This window comes from Grus americana, chromosome 7 (assembly GCF_028858705.1).
Source record: "Grus americana isolate bGruAme1 chromosome 7, bGruAme1.mat, whole genome shotgun sequence".
In the NCBI taxonomy this organism is placed as follows: domain Eukaryota; kingdom Metazoa; phylum Chordata; class Aves; order Gruiformes; family Gruidae; genus Grus; species Grus americana.
Genome location: NC_072858.1, coordinates 32,224,525 through 32,240,678, shown reverse-complemented (window position 1 = coordinate 32,240,678; position 16,154 = coordinate 32,224,525). Strand labels below are relative to the sequence as shown.

At 42.3% G+C, this 16,154-nt stretch overlaps 1 protein-coding gene across 4 annotated transcripts in view; it reads right to left on the bottom strand.

The window, feature by feature from the left end:
- The window catches only part of GRID1 (glutamate ionotropic receptor delta type subunit 1), a 533,775-nt gene that overhangs the window by 12,387 nt on the left and 505,234 nt on the right, over positions 1-16,154 (bottom strand). For 3 of the 4 annotated variants that reach the window (XM_054832728.1, XM_054832729.1, XM_054832730.1), the window contains 2 exons: positions 7,792-7,958; positions 6,199-6,439 (listed from right to left, as the gene is read on the bottom strand). In XM_054832728.1, coding sequence (XP_054688703.1) covers positions 6,199-6,439; positions 7,792-7,958 — 408 coding nt within the window. Of the gene's footprint in view, positions 1-5,851; positions 5,939-6,198; positions 6,440-7,791; positions 7,959-16,154 lie in introns of all 4 variants that reach the window. The other variant, XM_054832731.1, reaches the window with a different exon arrangement.

The following is a 16,154-nucleotide window of genomic DNA, read 5'->3' as shown; positions in this document are numbered from 1 at the left end:
CAGGGGAACTTAAAGGCAGATCGTACAAGGCTGCACTGGCCAGAGATACAGGTTTTCTTTCTTTCATCCTGCACACTGACAATATATTTGCGATAATTTTTAGAGTAATTTTGCTAACTGCCACTACCTTATAGAGCTAGAAACTACTGCAAAGTCTAGACTTTCTGAGATTCAAAAACATTTAAAACATTATGAAGCTCGGAGTAGCAGGAAACAGAAATGGTAAGATGCTGTTACTGGTACACAAGTCTGTTCCCACTTTAGACAGTATCTGAATTACAGCCCCCTTTCAATCATTCAAAAATAAAAAGTGAGAACAGAAAAGTGAAAAGACTCTGTTGAATGAAATGATTTTGCAGAAGCAGGAGAAAGTTAAGAAATCACAAACTAAGCTGTGAAGACTGTGATTGTTAATGAATTATAAATTTGACACAAGTTATGAGACAATAACTAGTAGCAACTCAGAAGGTGGAAAATGATGCTATTCCTTATCCTGTAAAACCCCAAAATCTTCATACACTACAAAATTGCAAACACACTGGGTACAGTTTCTTAAAACACTCACGTTGCTAGGAGTAGCACAGCTGGTCTGGAGAAAATACATCTCTGATTTATATGTTATCTGAGCTAAGAAAGAATCAAACTAAGAATTTCTTGAGATCATTCTAGCACTGTCTTTCAAGAGCTCTATTAACAATAAGTGAATCAATATCACCTTTCAGGGAAGATACAACAAGTATTAGCTCCCAGCAGAAAAATCATCCTGTGTAAGTGACTAATTTTCTGTGATATGGGGTTGCCTGTTAATTTGTTTTTAGTGAATACATTTTGCACACAGCAAAAAATATGGGAATTCAACTTTCTTTCCATGAATAATATAATATTTTATCTTTGCTTCTAAGTTTTCATTGTTTTGGAGTACAGTATGTGGATGAACTAGGAGTGCTTTCTTAATAGTTCTGAGGAGATCTCAGAAGTAATAATCTTCAAGGGGAATAGTACATCACAATAAGACATAGCTGATAAAGCACAGAGGATGCCGGGGAGTCTGTTGCAGTAAGCAGCTACACTTGATCATAATGACAATGAAGATTTGAAAACTGTCTTTTAGTGTGTCAAATGGAATAAAAGATAGCAACAACCTGATGATGTAGTGAAGCCCTTGGCAGTTAAATGATCCAAATTATATTATAGCTTACTGATATCATGAAATGAATGCATAGGACTCATACCAAAAGATATAGAAATCCAGAGGTAATTATTGAAAGCTCGACATTTCTATGGTACCAGGTTTCAATAACTTTATCTGATTGCTCAGTTATTCAAAAGGGACACAGAGTGACTGAACAGATTCCAGAATAAATATTAATTTTCATTTTTTTTATTTTACAACTCCTCAAATTTCTGAAGCCTATATAAGTCAAAAGATTAGGTATAGGTATTGCAGGCAGAGTAGCAGCTGTGCAAATTCAAGATTTTAACGCACAGAGATAGATGTATGAGCTGGCTAAATTTCACTGTGGGTATAGGCTGGCTGGGTATTAACAATAATTAGAGGAGGATGACTATAAATTCTAGAAAATCTGATTTGAAAAAGATGACCAAATGTAAATTTTCCTGTATTAGAAAATAATGCGGGCATTTAAACATTACTAGATATCTTTCCAACTTTAAGAGATTACAAACTTGAGCCCTAATAGAAGAATATGGCATGGTGTAGCAGCTATACATTTTTCCTGATGTTGGCAGCTAATCTTTCGTTAATCTGATTTGATAAGGATTAAATGAGGAATTAAAAGGGATAACATTAAGATTTTTACAGCAGAACTCATTAGAAACATTTTCACAAATCTACTTCAAATAGAATAAAAAATATTTTGTATCAACATCCTGAAAAGGAAAAATCAACTCAGCCTTCACTAATAGCATGAAATTTCACTATTTCTTGCACAACAGAGTTGTGAACCAATGGCAACTGTGTTTTGGGGAAAGTAAAAAAAGTCCATCTTTCCTGGAGGTTTATCTTAATGCACAGACCTAATGGGTCTATACTATTTTTTTAATTGGGTGGGCAGATTTTCTTTGTATGCAAACAATGTAAAAAATACTGCAATTGGAAGTAGTCTCCATCTGACATAACTCTTCCTATAAAGTTTCTACCAATGCAGAACAGATTAATGTCACAGTCCAAGTTATGCTGTCAGGTTTCAAAAGACAGGCTTCCTGTTCCTCCCAGTAACATAGTTAACATTACGCTTTTCACACTCGTTGTAATGATGAGTTGTGATATATACCATAAAGACATCAGAGTCCTTGAACACCCCAATGTATTGGCTCACGCTAACCTCCATAAAAGCCAAAGAAATACAAAGTGGAAGAGGAAAAGACAACAAACTGGCAAATATCAACACCTTAATGCCAGGTGAAAACATTTCTCCAATGTTAATGAAGGCTGTGCACGTTCTTCCAGCCACAGACTTCACAGACCCTCGACATACAAAATTATAGTCTCTAAAAAAATCCTTTCTCTCTTTCCCCAGCAAGCTGCACGGCCACCAAACCCTGTCATAAATCTGCCAGAGCAGTTGTGCATCCATCTTCCCAACATCTCTCTGTTTTTTGAGTTGGCAATCATTGGCATGATACAGCCTACTGAAAGGGTCAAGTCAAAGAAAGAATGTTACACAGGGGCTCCGCAAGTTACGACAACTCCTCATTCAATCCTGAACCCACTGTAATTTTCTACAATGGATTAAAAAAAACCACCTAAGAGGGTAAGGGTCACAGAAGCCAGACGCTGCCTCCTTGTCCTTTGCCTCATGAGGTGACTTCTGCATGAGGTGACCACCAAAGTCTATCTTAGGCTGTGGGGAAATCGGCCCTTTCCACGACCCTCCACAAGCTCTGCACTTCACAGAAGAAAATGGCTGAGAGGCAATTTTGGGGTGATATCACAACACTTGTGCTTTGCCAAAGCCTTCCCAAAAGCAGAACATCATCAGCAGCGTGACTGAAGTTACTAATCTAACGACTTGGCTGGAGTATCAGATGCAGCTCAGAGGCAGATTTTAATGTTCTGTATGCGCTATGCATGCCGTACCTCTGTTAATATGGCTGCTGCTGTAGAAACACTAGCTAATACAGAAGTGAGATAGCCCAAATGCACTCCTCCTGGAGACCAAATCCTCTTTTTGCTTTTGGTCCCCTAAGCAATGCTCAGCCACTCAACAGGGGTGTCCCCAGGACTCAACGCTCCCCTCATCCCTGGATCCTGTCCTTTCCAAAGTTTTGAAACTTGGTTCTCCTCAATATGTCTACAACCTTCAACCAATCTACACCATCTCTTCTGAAACTTGGATTCTATCTTAACTACGGTAGCCATTAGCAATCCCACTTCAATCCCTCCTCACTAGTAGTACATAAATAAGATACCTCTGCACACTAATCTAACAAGAAATATCGGCTACCTTCGTTCACTAATTTATGGTTGCGGTCACTATGACCTTCAACCCCTGCTCCCCGCCGCCACCTCCTCGGCTGGGCGGCCATTACCCTTGGCCAGCTGGTCACGTACCCGCTGCCGCTTTACAGGGGTCCCGGCCCCCGGGCCAATCAGAGCGAGGCGCGCGGGGCGCTGTCCGTGGGGCGGGGCCGGAGCCGCTGCGGCGGCGGGGACGGGACCTGCGGCCGGGGACGGCGGCCTGGGGTGCTGCCTGCGGGGCTGGGCCGCTGTGGGTGGGCGCTCGGGGTACCCTGACTGGTTTACACGGCCCCATCTGCAGAGGGGCCGGCGGAGAATAAAGTTTAGGCCTTAACAACAACGTGGCTGCGCCACGGTCCAGCCGAGGATCGCTGCAGACCCTGCCCGTCCCTGGGGCCGGGCGGCTGTCACCCAGCCCTCCGGCTGCCCCGGCCTGACCCAGAGGCGTTTCCAGCCGCCTGCCTTTCGCTGCACCCAGCTGTCCTTGCGCTTTCCTCCGGGCCGGCCCGGCCGGCGAGCCCTCACCCCTGCGCCCTCTCCTCGGGAACACGCACTTTCTCTGTCGACCGTAACACGTACTTGTGCCCCGGCTCCCGCTGGCTCCGCGCCCCTTCGCTGGGCAGCACCCGCCTCTCCCCAGCCGTGCCCGGGGCGGTCGTGCCTGCCTTCACCCGGGCTGGCTGCGCGCTGAGGGCCACCTGCCCGGGTACAGCTTTACCTGCGGGTAACTCTAGTATACTTTAAAAAATGAAAGCTTAAAAGTATTCTGTTGCTTGTCGCAGAAACTGTACAGAGCAGCCCTAATCACGCACCGGAGGGAAAGGGGAGGAGGAGAGGGACGGGAATGGGAGAAAAGACGGCATGGGGTAGGCAGGGTCTGTGATGATCCTTCTTACGGACAGAAAAAGAGAAATGAAGGGGATGGGCAAAAAGAAAATACTTAAACTCAGGAAGACCAATCCTGTTTCAGAGATGGAAACTGAGCATTTAAAACCCCTTGCAATAAAAGAGTGAAATATTTCACCTTACCTATATGAAACTCGGCCTTTGGGGCACGTTTTCATCTCACTCTACAAAGGTGCGCCAAGGTGAGTCCCTGAGCGCGCAGAGGGGACCACGCTGCAAGTGCGGCACGACGACTGCCTGCGCAGGGCAGCGCGGGAACACCTCGGGTGCGTGCCTGCCCCTCGCCCTGCCAGGCTTTCACAGCGCGCGGCGACCAGGCTTAGCTCCGGCTTAGCAACGCCAACCTGGAGCGGGGCTCTGAGGTTCCATGGCAGCAGGAGCGTTTGCAGGGCAAAATGCTACAGTATTTAACCAAAGAGTAATTAAGTATGCACTTGTGTTCATACGAAAGATTCTTTATAAGCAAGAGTACCTACTCGTGCTCTCCCTGTGCCTGCTTTTGGAGTGCTGCGTTGTGCGGAGACATGCTTCCTTTTGCCAAAATTTCCCTTCCGCTACTGTACGGTGTGCAGCCACAGGCAAGTGACTTTGCAGCTTCGTCCCACAAACACGGTACAGATGTTTATCACCGAGCATTTGATGGATGAATTCAAATGGGAGAAGCAGGAGCTCAGAAGAATGGAATCTTACTGATAAATATTTCACACCATTACAGACTGCAACATACATCTTCAGATCCCATTTGCCAGAACTGCGTACAGGTGATAGGTACGTCAATTAGTGTAGTACTCCTGGCAGCCTAAGAACATAGATTGGAATTGATGGCCTATGTGCTATTTTCCAGCTGTAGTGCAGCTCGCTGCTATTATTTGCTTGTAATAAACATCTGTTCCAAGATGAAAGCACCTACAAATGCCTCGGTATCTCCAAAAATACAAGAGGTTAGTTTGTTAAACATTTAATCTATGTAAACAAATACAGGCTTCATGCAAGACAGATCTGAGTACGGAGTGATTATTCTATCATACCATTGCTATTACTCGCTGCTGCACATGAAAACTTCAAAACCAAGAAATTCTCAGATACATTTTCCTAGGTAAAATAGGTCATATGAAGGTCAGTTTACTCAGAGGCTCCTACTTTTAGAAATAAAATTGATTTCAAAAGAAAGGAAGCATTTAAACAGTGTCATGGCAATATGGCTTACTCAGTAACTAGCTGGTTGATTTTTAATTGCTCGTGTACCTCTTCAAACTCAGCCTAGGTCAGCCATGAAGGAAAAGAGCTACCAGCTGCTGGCAGCCGCACAGCCTGCGCAGGATGGACGTGGTTCTCACGGCCGATGGATGGGGTCTCAGATCAGAGAAAACATTACCGCAGGTGGCACAACTGCGTGCCCGTGACTGGCCTCCCCGTCACTCACAGCAGAGAGGCCGAGGGCATGTTTCTGAACTACTCTCTTACCCCTAAAGGTGATCTCTCCAGGTCAGGGTTGAGGCACATTGGTGGGGCAATGTGGGGAAGTTTGCACTGCTGCTGCCCATGCTGTATCTGCTCTATAAATAAATAGAGGACTTTAGTCTCCAGGGCTGTCAGTTTGGCACCTTCCATGTGCACAAAAGACATGGTTTGTTTTTTTTTATTATTTGTTTAGAAACAACCACCCAAAAAGTTATTTGCAAAGCTTAGTATGGCGAATCAAAATAAATCAAATTTATTGTATGAGAGCACCTAAAATCCCACAACTTCCACTTGCTCTCTCTTTCTTTTGTTTTCTACTTTTAATTGTGATAAGAATAAAAGTTATGGACCTCTTTCGGTGTTTCTTGATGACAACGGTTGCTGTTCCACCACAACTCCAATGCTGCCACCAAGCATGCAAGAAGAAGGCCTATTGCTAAAATGCAGAAAACTCCTGCAAAACTGTGAAGCTTGAGTGCCTTCCCATCTGTCTGTGCATTGGTATGGCTATTCAGGTCACAACGTCCCATCCGTGGCCACCATTTCTGTTTAAGAACATCCAAGTCTCCGCTTTCTTGCAACTCTAAGATCCTGCAGAAATTTCAAAAGACAAATATTAGTTTCCATGATACTTTTTCACGGTTTTTTAGTCTTTTCCATACGTCACATAACTCTTAAATCTGCTGTCCTATAGCTCAAAACTCCATCCCACCACCACTACCATGTAGCATGCTTCACCTGAAACTCCGTTATACCAGGATTTCTTTCTACTCACAGCAGCGGGTAAACTCCACTGAGTAACTTTAGAAAACGAAGAGACTGTCAAAAATTCCACTGCAGCGCAAGAAGCATTTCCAAGGGAAATCACCATATTCCAGTTAGTCATGGCTGGTCTGGCTACATTCAGCTGCAACAGCTGGTCCCACTAGCGAAATGCTCAACCCACTCCACTGCTGCTCTCCCACAATAATTTCAAAATCATGTGAGACTAAACACGCTACTATCTGTGTGCCACTTAATACAAATCTGTTTAAGCGGCGACCAACTCATTTACTTCAGCAAATGTAGTTTATTCAAAAGGATTTTACTTCAGTGCCGTTACTTCATGCCTGAATTACTGTGTTAACAGTTGCTAATTAATCATTGTTTTGCCTCTTGTGAAGTGTCCCTTCTCTCCATGAATGATTCATTTTGGATTTGGTTTGATAACTGGTTCAGCTGTTTACTAACAATCTTTTCTCTTGAGGCAGCTTTGTCTCTGGTTGTGCAGCTGGAGTTTTACCCCTTTTTATGAAGAAGGAGCGAGACGAGGAAATCTTGCTTCAGCTCCCTGCCTGGAGCGGAGCACCCGCTCGCCTTCTGCTATGGCCACACGTGCCTGCACCATTGCATGTCTTCGTTTCAGTCTAGACATTCACGTGAAAAAGATATTGCTAGCTGATAGCTCAGAGATCCCTAAATGGCATAGTCTCATAGTCTCACAGACTTAGCAATGCCACGCAATACTCAGCAATTCTTGTTCTCCTGTACCGTTCTGAGTCTTCGACCTGTCTCTCCACCCTAAAGGATAAACCAGGGCGTTATTACTTGCTTACTGTAGGGAGCAACACATTGCGTCATAGCCTGCAAAATGTGGCATGAATCAAAGATCTCTCTTCAGCCTCTCCCCTAGCTCATACAAAGCTCTGAGGACATCAGCCCTTTTTCTGCCAGCGGCACCGCTGCCTGGAGGTGCGAGGCCACACGCCACCTCCAGTGCCCTCCTCCCTAAGCACGTGCGCGTGGAGCAGAAGCAGGAGCTTTGTTGAAGCCTGAACTCATCACCTCTCTGCTGTCACTTGTTCACTGTCCTTTATTCAATAATTGGCCAGAATTAACGTGAACCACAAACGGTTGATGGTTGTGAAGAGGAATCCTATAAAACGAGCTTTGTTTCTGTTTACCTCTGGGAGAAAAGATCTCTGTAGGGGCTGCCGTGCTGGAGTGCTATCCCGTATCCTTTGCTGCTGATGCTGTTTCCAATGACTGTCACAGAGCATTCATCGTCCGTCAGCGCAGCATATTCCACCACCGTCACATCCCACAGGAAAGCATAGTTTCCTTTCTTTGCCTGTAAATACAGCATGAACACAACACAATCTAAACTAAACTATATTTCTAGGTAGGACAAAGCCCAAGCAATGGAACAAACCCTGAATTGGTCATTACTCCTGGTGGTATTTCATTAGGTCACAGTTTATCTGTAGACCTCCAACATGTAAGTACATTTCTAACGCTCTTCCCTCCCAGTGGTACCTCATCTACTTCCATTTTCAATAGGAATACATAGGATAACGTAGCCAACTGTAAGTGTAAGCAAGGCTTACATACCAGATTGTTAATTAGAAATGAAAGCTATTGCCTTAGCTGAAAAACGTGATGTGTATTTTGCAGGAGACGTGGAATGTGACCGGTTCCGTACATTCATGTAACTAGATGAGTAGAGTATGAGCACTAAGTGGTGCTTCCTAGTCATCACAGTCACCAAACATCGCGGGTCACATCGCAGCTTTCCTCATAGAAACGTGTAAATAAACACAGCCCCTTCCGAGAGCTATGTTAGTCCTGTAATAAAAGGCATGCTCCGAGCTTAAAGAGTTCCCTCTTTTTTTTCACAGGTAAGAAGAGCCACAAGCACCTCCTATTATCTCAGTTTTGGGACGAATATTGTTTTATTTTAGCACACACCCACACAGATGTCCTTAAATGTCAGCCTTAATTGGGATTCAAACCAATGCTTGCATGCAGTGCATACGATGAATGTAAATCACCTTACTTAACATAAGATGTAAGAAACATCTCTGGATAGGGATTCAGTAAAGAAAAAAGTCATCATTTTGTTTGGTTAAAGTAATCATTGGTTTCCTAATATATTTAAGTAGTATGTTTTTAAGTCTCTAGTGAACAGAGCGCAAAGGAACAGATGGGCCGGAACATCTAATGCAAATAAATGAGTAGTCATGAATGGAGACTTCCAAGACTTTTTTTTTTTTTTTTTTTTTTTTTTAAATTTTGAGTGATTTCAGATCTTTCTTTAGGTCAGAACAAAGCAAGGCGGGGAGCTGAAGTCCTGCATATATTTCTTTATGGGAACTGTATCACCAAGCTCCCCTAGCAAATGGCTGCAGCTCTGACATGGAATTAGGTCATCCTTCCACATATTTTCCATTTTTGTGTAAGGTGAGTTTTGAATTCGCCTGTAAGCCTGTAGGACTCCTTTAGTTATTTTATTATATTGGATTCCTCAGTTGAGCAATTGAGCTAATTTTACTTCACCATGTTTTGATATAAAACATAGCTTTCTGAAGCCCCTGACAGTTTTTTAAACATGACAATAAACTAAATGGGTGAGTTAACCTCTAGTGGGTAGAATCCCGGGAAACAAAGAATAAAAGTATGCTGTTTGGATTTTTCTGTAAGCTACTTGCCACAATCCACCTCTTCCCCCCCCTTCCCCACTTATCTGCATCAAAGCAATCAAAGATCCACAAAATTAATTAGCTTCTGAGTTAAACCAGAGTAAAATGTTATATCCTTCGTCTGCGGTAAGATTTAAATGAGCCTGTACTGACCACTTTGACAGTAACGTTTCATGAAGGGCATGCCACCGTTGCGGGTTTGTCTCCACTTTCTCCTTTGCCACCTCCCTGGTCAGTGCAGAGTAACAGCAATTAATGCGTATAGCCTCAGACAACTATTGCTACACTAGTACGAAACATCATTACAATCTAAATTACAGCATGGGCCTTACAGGAGTTACTCAAATAGGAGCCACGGGACTCTACTCTTAAAATCATACATTGATTTAGCTGACACAACTTATTAAACCAGCATGTTCATAAAAATATCTCACTTCAGTGCCGCTGTATGAAACCAGACCAGAGCAAGACTTCCACATCTGCCTTGTGATACTATACCTGGCTGCCTACCTAAACTGGCGCTGGTGGCACAAAGGAGGAAAGAACAAACGAATCACTCCTTACTAGATGTGACAGCCAGAAAAGGCTTCATAACCTATCGACACAAGGATGCGTAAAAAATTAAGGATGGCAAGGGAGTGATTCCTCAAGGCATCTAGCCTATATTCAGCCAGCAACCTACACTCTTAGAAGCCTAAAATGTGCTTTTCAGAGGTATTTTCTGAATGATCGTGTACCCAAAACTAACTGGGTGGGTAGCAGCAAATCTCTGCCTCTTGCCCTCTGCTCTTCCTGTGATGGGCTTTAACGATTCACGTTTTCTGCTTTCACACGTGCGACGGTGCCAATAGGCGTCCTGCCTGGTCAGGGACAGCAGGCAGCGGCATCACTCCCACTGGTGTTCCTGCCAGGGAAGGGCCATCAAAAGCCCTGGTTTTCGCACATCTCGGGCACGTTGTGTTCTATGGTAAATACATAGAGTCTTTAAGTACGTAGGCTTTTGCTACCTATGATAGAAAACTGTCCAAGTGTATTAAAAATATGTACTTGTGGAACCAAAGACAACGGCACTTGTTACTGTACACAGAATTTATTCAAAATCCATCTTATTAGAGAACAAAAACTTGCCTGATGGATGTACAGAAAGAGGAGACCCGGAAAAGATTTGGCCTAAATCACTGTGCTAAAATGTCTCTTGCATTTTTCTGGTTGTATTTTTTTTATTTTGTTTTTTGGTTTTTTTTTGGGGGGGTATGTTTGTTTGTTTGTTTTAAAGAGCTGTATCTTTTAGTTGTTTCAGAATTACTCTGTAAATCATCTTTTCAAATTTACAATTCACAAAAGAACACTGTCAACATCATACATTCCTCATCTTTTTCTTAGTAATACTTGAAGAACACAATCTTCCTCAAATACTCAATTTCAATTATAAGGCAATGGCTACACAAAAATCACATTATTGATTCTACTTTTCAAGCCTCAGTTTTCTGTACATTATTTTATATAGAAGAGCTTTGTACACTGACTTTCAATGTTGGACATCAGACCTTTTGAAAAGGTCTACTTCTCTTGCGTTTCCAATGTTGCTATCCTACATCCTACAACTGTAAGTGCTCAATAAACAAAGTCCGCCGGGTCTCTTATATCAATTTTATTTTTTTTAATGGCATAGAACGTTCTAGCCAGTGCCATCACATCTGTAGAGCATTATTTCTCTGACAGCCTGAGCATTTTAGCATAAACAGGAATGCAGTAATGCATACGTCTCAGCTCCCAGAAATACTGGGTGTAAGAGCCCTTCCCCTCTCTGACTGCCAAACCCAGAATCTCCAAAGATCCCTTTTTCCTACGGGAAGAGGTGTCTCTTCCAAAACTTCTTCCACTCGCGTAATTTTCTTCTCTGAAGAGCAGAGACCTCATGTTCTTGGCGTGTCCGTTGCATGGAAAGCTTCCTTAAGACCAAATGTTTAGTTGCTCTCTAACTTCAGCACCCTTCACATCCCTGTTAATATCTGTTGTGACAGTTAAGCAGTATCATTGCTCAATTTAAAGAAAAACTGACACGCTTTGAAAAATGTATGTACAGGACACACAACCGCACACATGCATGTGTGTTTGAGACATACTGACTTTTTGTATACCTTCACTAGGCAGGAAGTAAAAGCCAAATAAAATCACACTGACACTTATTTTCAACCAAAAATCAAATCACAACTTTTTAAAAGTAGTACCGGAGGTGGGAAGACTAAGAATTGCAGGAAACGCCTGGCACCGACCCACGGGATGTGTGAGCAGGAAACGCATCAAGGCTCCCTACTCACGTGTGACACAGACGCACCTACCCACGCGGCCAAGGCCTGACCACGGTATGGCAAAGATCCACATCCTCAAGCTCTTGCATTCACAGCTCAGCCATCTAAAGCCCGCGCTGTATGTTTTTAGGGCCCAAAACAGAATAAAAATGTACTAGTGATCAGGCATCATTGCAAAGATACTAGAGAGGCATGGTAAAAGGGAATGTGGCAAATGCCAGCTGAGAATAGGTAAGAGAACTCGAATAAAGAATGACTGAAATGAAGCACAGAATAATAAGCTAAAATTTATACTTTAGAGTTTTAACTGGCTTTCATATTTTGCTCCTTTGCTATGGCCTTACTGCGACTCTCAGCATGCAGGCATATTGCAGAACAAAAAAAAAAAAAAAAAAGCTCACTTAAACTTTCAAAAACACCTTTAACAGAAATTCAGCCAAAGCAGCATTCATTTATTCCACCCAGGTGGAACTACTATGGTGGCCTACACCTAAGACACCAGATTTATCTTTGGTCGAAGAGGTTTAAGAAAACAGATTTAAGAAAAAAAGAACCTAGGCAAAACTTATATTTAAAATATTTCTTCTTCAGAATCATTAAAAATTAAAAGGCCAAGGAAGATTGCCTCCTAGATATAAGAAGGACCACAAAGAGAATAGCAATACTTCAGAAAAACAGTAAGCAACCTCCTAATGTCACTCCTCAACATGGAGGGAGATGGCAGAATGTTGTTCAAAAGATCCTGGCTTACTGATGGTAAAATGAGGGGTTTTTCAAAGAAGGCATAGTAAGAAATAATAACAACTTGGGAAAAGATGAATTTCAGATTAATCACTGATATGTCTGTGCTTTATGTGAAACTTATGAAGAAGCTACCACGGTAAAGACAAAAGTGCAAGAATAATGCAACATTCATCATTAATTTATTGCCGTAACAGAGTGTCAGTGTAGCTGATCCCATTATATGGCTGGTACCACAGAAATATCAAAAAGTGACCTTTACATTGGCATTAGTGGAATAGTTCAAAAACATGCTTTTATAGATAACATTTATTATCTATAAAAAAGTGCTTTAAGAGAAGCAACACAGTTCTAATAGAAATAAAACATGCCATTTAATCCTGTTCAAATGATTTAAAAATTAATACAATTAAGGAGCCACCAAAGGATATAATATGTTCTGGCTTTAAGGAATCATTTGCTTTCACTCCAAAGGCTGATGGGTCAAGAAATGGAGACATTTATGAGGACCCATGAAAACATATACGTGTTTTACATGTATATGTTTACAACCACAATTCACAATATAAAACTCATTGTGGACAATAAATTATTGGAAAAAAAGAGTTTAAAAAAATCCTTTTCATTGAACTTTTAAATTACTTCTGCTCTCAATATAAAAATGAACAGAGGTGACTGTTCAACAGGAAACACTGATTTTATGTTTAGTGTTCATTAAGGGACAGAAACTTTTTGAAGGAAGCAAAAAAGAGAAGGAATAAACTCTTACTGTGTCACTGTCTAAATCAATGATATATTCACATTTTGTACTGTACTTGGGTTTGATCACTTCATCAAAAGTGAGATAGATGAAGAGAAGAAAGGCTTCAGAGCAATTTTGGCACCAAATTGATTGGACAGGGGAAGAAACAGTCTCCACCAAAGCAAGGCTTTTAAAAAATACAATAACAGTTTAATTCTCCTATTACATATATAAAAAATATAAATATGGGAATAACTAAGGGTCATATTACTTCATTCATTCAAAGCAAAAATGGCTGCCCACAAAGAAAAAAGCCACAGGTTATTACGTACATTGCGGTAACTAATAATTACCGTGCAGAACTGAATGCCACCAGGTGTTACGCAAGCAGCTTGCTGAGATTTACACATGGCTTCGAAACGCGTGCCACTCCGATACCAGCGTGCGCCTGGGATAAGACAGGAGCTACCCACGGCGTGCTGCTTGGGGACCTTGGCTGCAGCTTGACCCAGAAAGAAACTTTCCATACGATAGCGTCAGTCAATCCTTGTCTGCTACAGTGCCAGAAAACTCACGCGGCAAAACAGCATTTTTGTACGGACTGGCGATTTGTCTGGTAACCTCCTCTTACGCTGTGCAGAGACATTTGTGAATAGGGAGGACGTTTTCCATCTGCGATGGCCACTTTCGATTGCCTCGCGAGCACGACAAAAGCAACTTGCCCCCCACCTCGCTTCTGAAACGTCCTCCTGTGGCTTGCGTGACTCTGCCGAGCGTTCGTGCCCTTTGCGTGGCTGCACGCGTGCTGCAAAAGCTGCGTGTGCCTTGGCGATGGGCACCGTGGCGGCAGGGTCTGCGCCCCGTCGGAAGAGACGCCTCTGCCATGGCAACCGAACGCCACAAAAGCTTTCAGGACTTTCTTCCACTATTATCCTCCTGGTTTTAGCCAAAGGGAGCAGGAAGATCTCCAGGAAATGGAGAGAGGTAAATGGAATAGAGACAAATACCTGCCTGTACCATAAATAAGCAGCACTCTCCTGTTTTGCATTGAAGCGGCATTGCAGCTGAGCTGTGATGCTGTCTGAACAAAATGGAAAGGGGAAGGAGGGGAGAAAGGATAATCGTGATTTTCTTTTTTCTTTTTTCTTTTTCTTTTTTTTGCATTGTGTCAGGCAAGTCCTTATTCAGAAAAATGTGTTGGGGATCTCTTTATGCTACAGAGATTTAGATTTCCCATTTCCTATAAAATACATTTTTAAGGCACATTCACATCTCTTTTGTGCAGCAGTGCGTGTTTACAGATGGAAAATCCCATTTCCTTTGCAGACATCAATTCTCCTTTAGAAAAACAGAATTTCTAGCCAGAATACTAGATGTGGAAAACTTGTCTGTTTATTCAAAGAGCTCAATGAGCTAGGGAGAGCGACATTTAAACTATAAAAACAAGCGTTTAGTTGACAGTGTTATTAAATATTAAGCCCAATTTATGTAGGTGTCTAATCAAATAGCAGCCTTGGTCAGCCTTGGGGACTGAAGTAAATTTGGTTATTGTTAATGTTAATTGAATGAGCTGATCAAGTTATATAAAAATCACCCTACAATATTGAAATCAAACTTAACATGAGAAGTTATTATCACATAGATAGGATGGAGCCGCCAGCTCCATACAGACCCTGTAGCTGGTATTCTCAACAGCCTCCCAATCTACAGCTGCATTTCTGGCTTAGGCAAATCTAGCTATTGTAAACGGCAGCATGCACTAGGCTTACAGGATAAGAGTATTTGCAATTCCATGGCTGAAGAGCATCCACTGAAATAAGAAAGGTAAAAAAGAGGAAAAAAAAAAGTAAAATACTGTGCATTTTTCTAAGGTAAACTGTTTTATCATTGTTTTTATGCCAAGGTACGTAGAAGAGTACTTACTTACTGCCTCCTTTAAATGCCAACAAAGCCTCTCAAAATAGAGGCCTCGTTCAGCACTTCATAAAGTGCTGAGCAGATAAAAAAATCACCAGGCTGCAGCCTTTGCTGTTGGCAGGGCTGCCTGGTACCAGGGAGGAAAGGCCGCCTGCGCCCAGAGCAGAGGGCTTTAGGAGAGCTCGGCTGGGAGCAAGGGAGGGTGAACCACAACGGCTGACTAAGCGCTCCTGTGCTGAGAAGACATGAGAGTGTTTGTACAGGGGCTTCGTCCGCAAGTCACACAAACAGTTGGGAATTTTATGTTAAAGGACTTTGATTTGGGAGATGGGATGGTCTGTGTTACTATGTTCACCCCCCCTTATGGTACTGTAAAAACCAGTAAAATTTGGATGCTTTCCCTCTGACTGTTCAGAAAAGGATTCAAAGAAAAAAAAAAAAGAAACCCAAGCCCCAACTATTTTATTATTTCCCACTTACAAAAGCATAAAGAACTAGTAATATATGTATTCAGAATCAGTGTCTCACTGACAACAGAGTAACTCCGATCAAACGCTACGTTAATAACAGCTGTTAGCTTGTTTTGTGGGAAAAAAAAAAATCAATTGACAAATAAAGTAGACACTTTTCACAAAAGGAGCAGCACATTAAACTTTCACTGACTACTTGTGCATCCTTTCTGCCCTAACACGCTCCTGGGCACGTGTGGGTTGATGTTATTTACTATCTGGTTTTGCTGAGCTACAAGATGGGAAGCAGAGAAGAGAGGCAGACTAAGAGTGCGAAAGTGTGGACGTTTGCACTTGTGTGATCTGTTTATCTGAGAGCCGTTGATCATGGGATGTGGCACAAGGATGTAGGATCTCAAGCCATTATATATCAGTCCTCAAATCACACATCAATACTCAGTTTCATCAAAAAAACCCCGTATAGTCATTCCTGAGAGAAATAAAAGTTAGGTGAAAGCACAGTGATCTGTGAAAGACTGTACATGTTTTTTAAAGTTTGGAGTAAACAAAATCTTGCATTAAATTTCTATTCTCAGATAAATGAGCATAGGCTCAGTGGATCTCGTGGTTCTTACTCATGTTTCCCATAAGTTCAATCCACCGACTCAGACAAACCCCACTCAACTG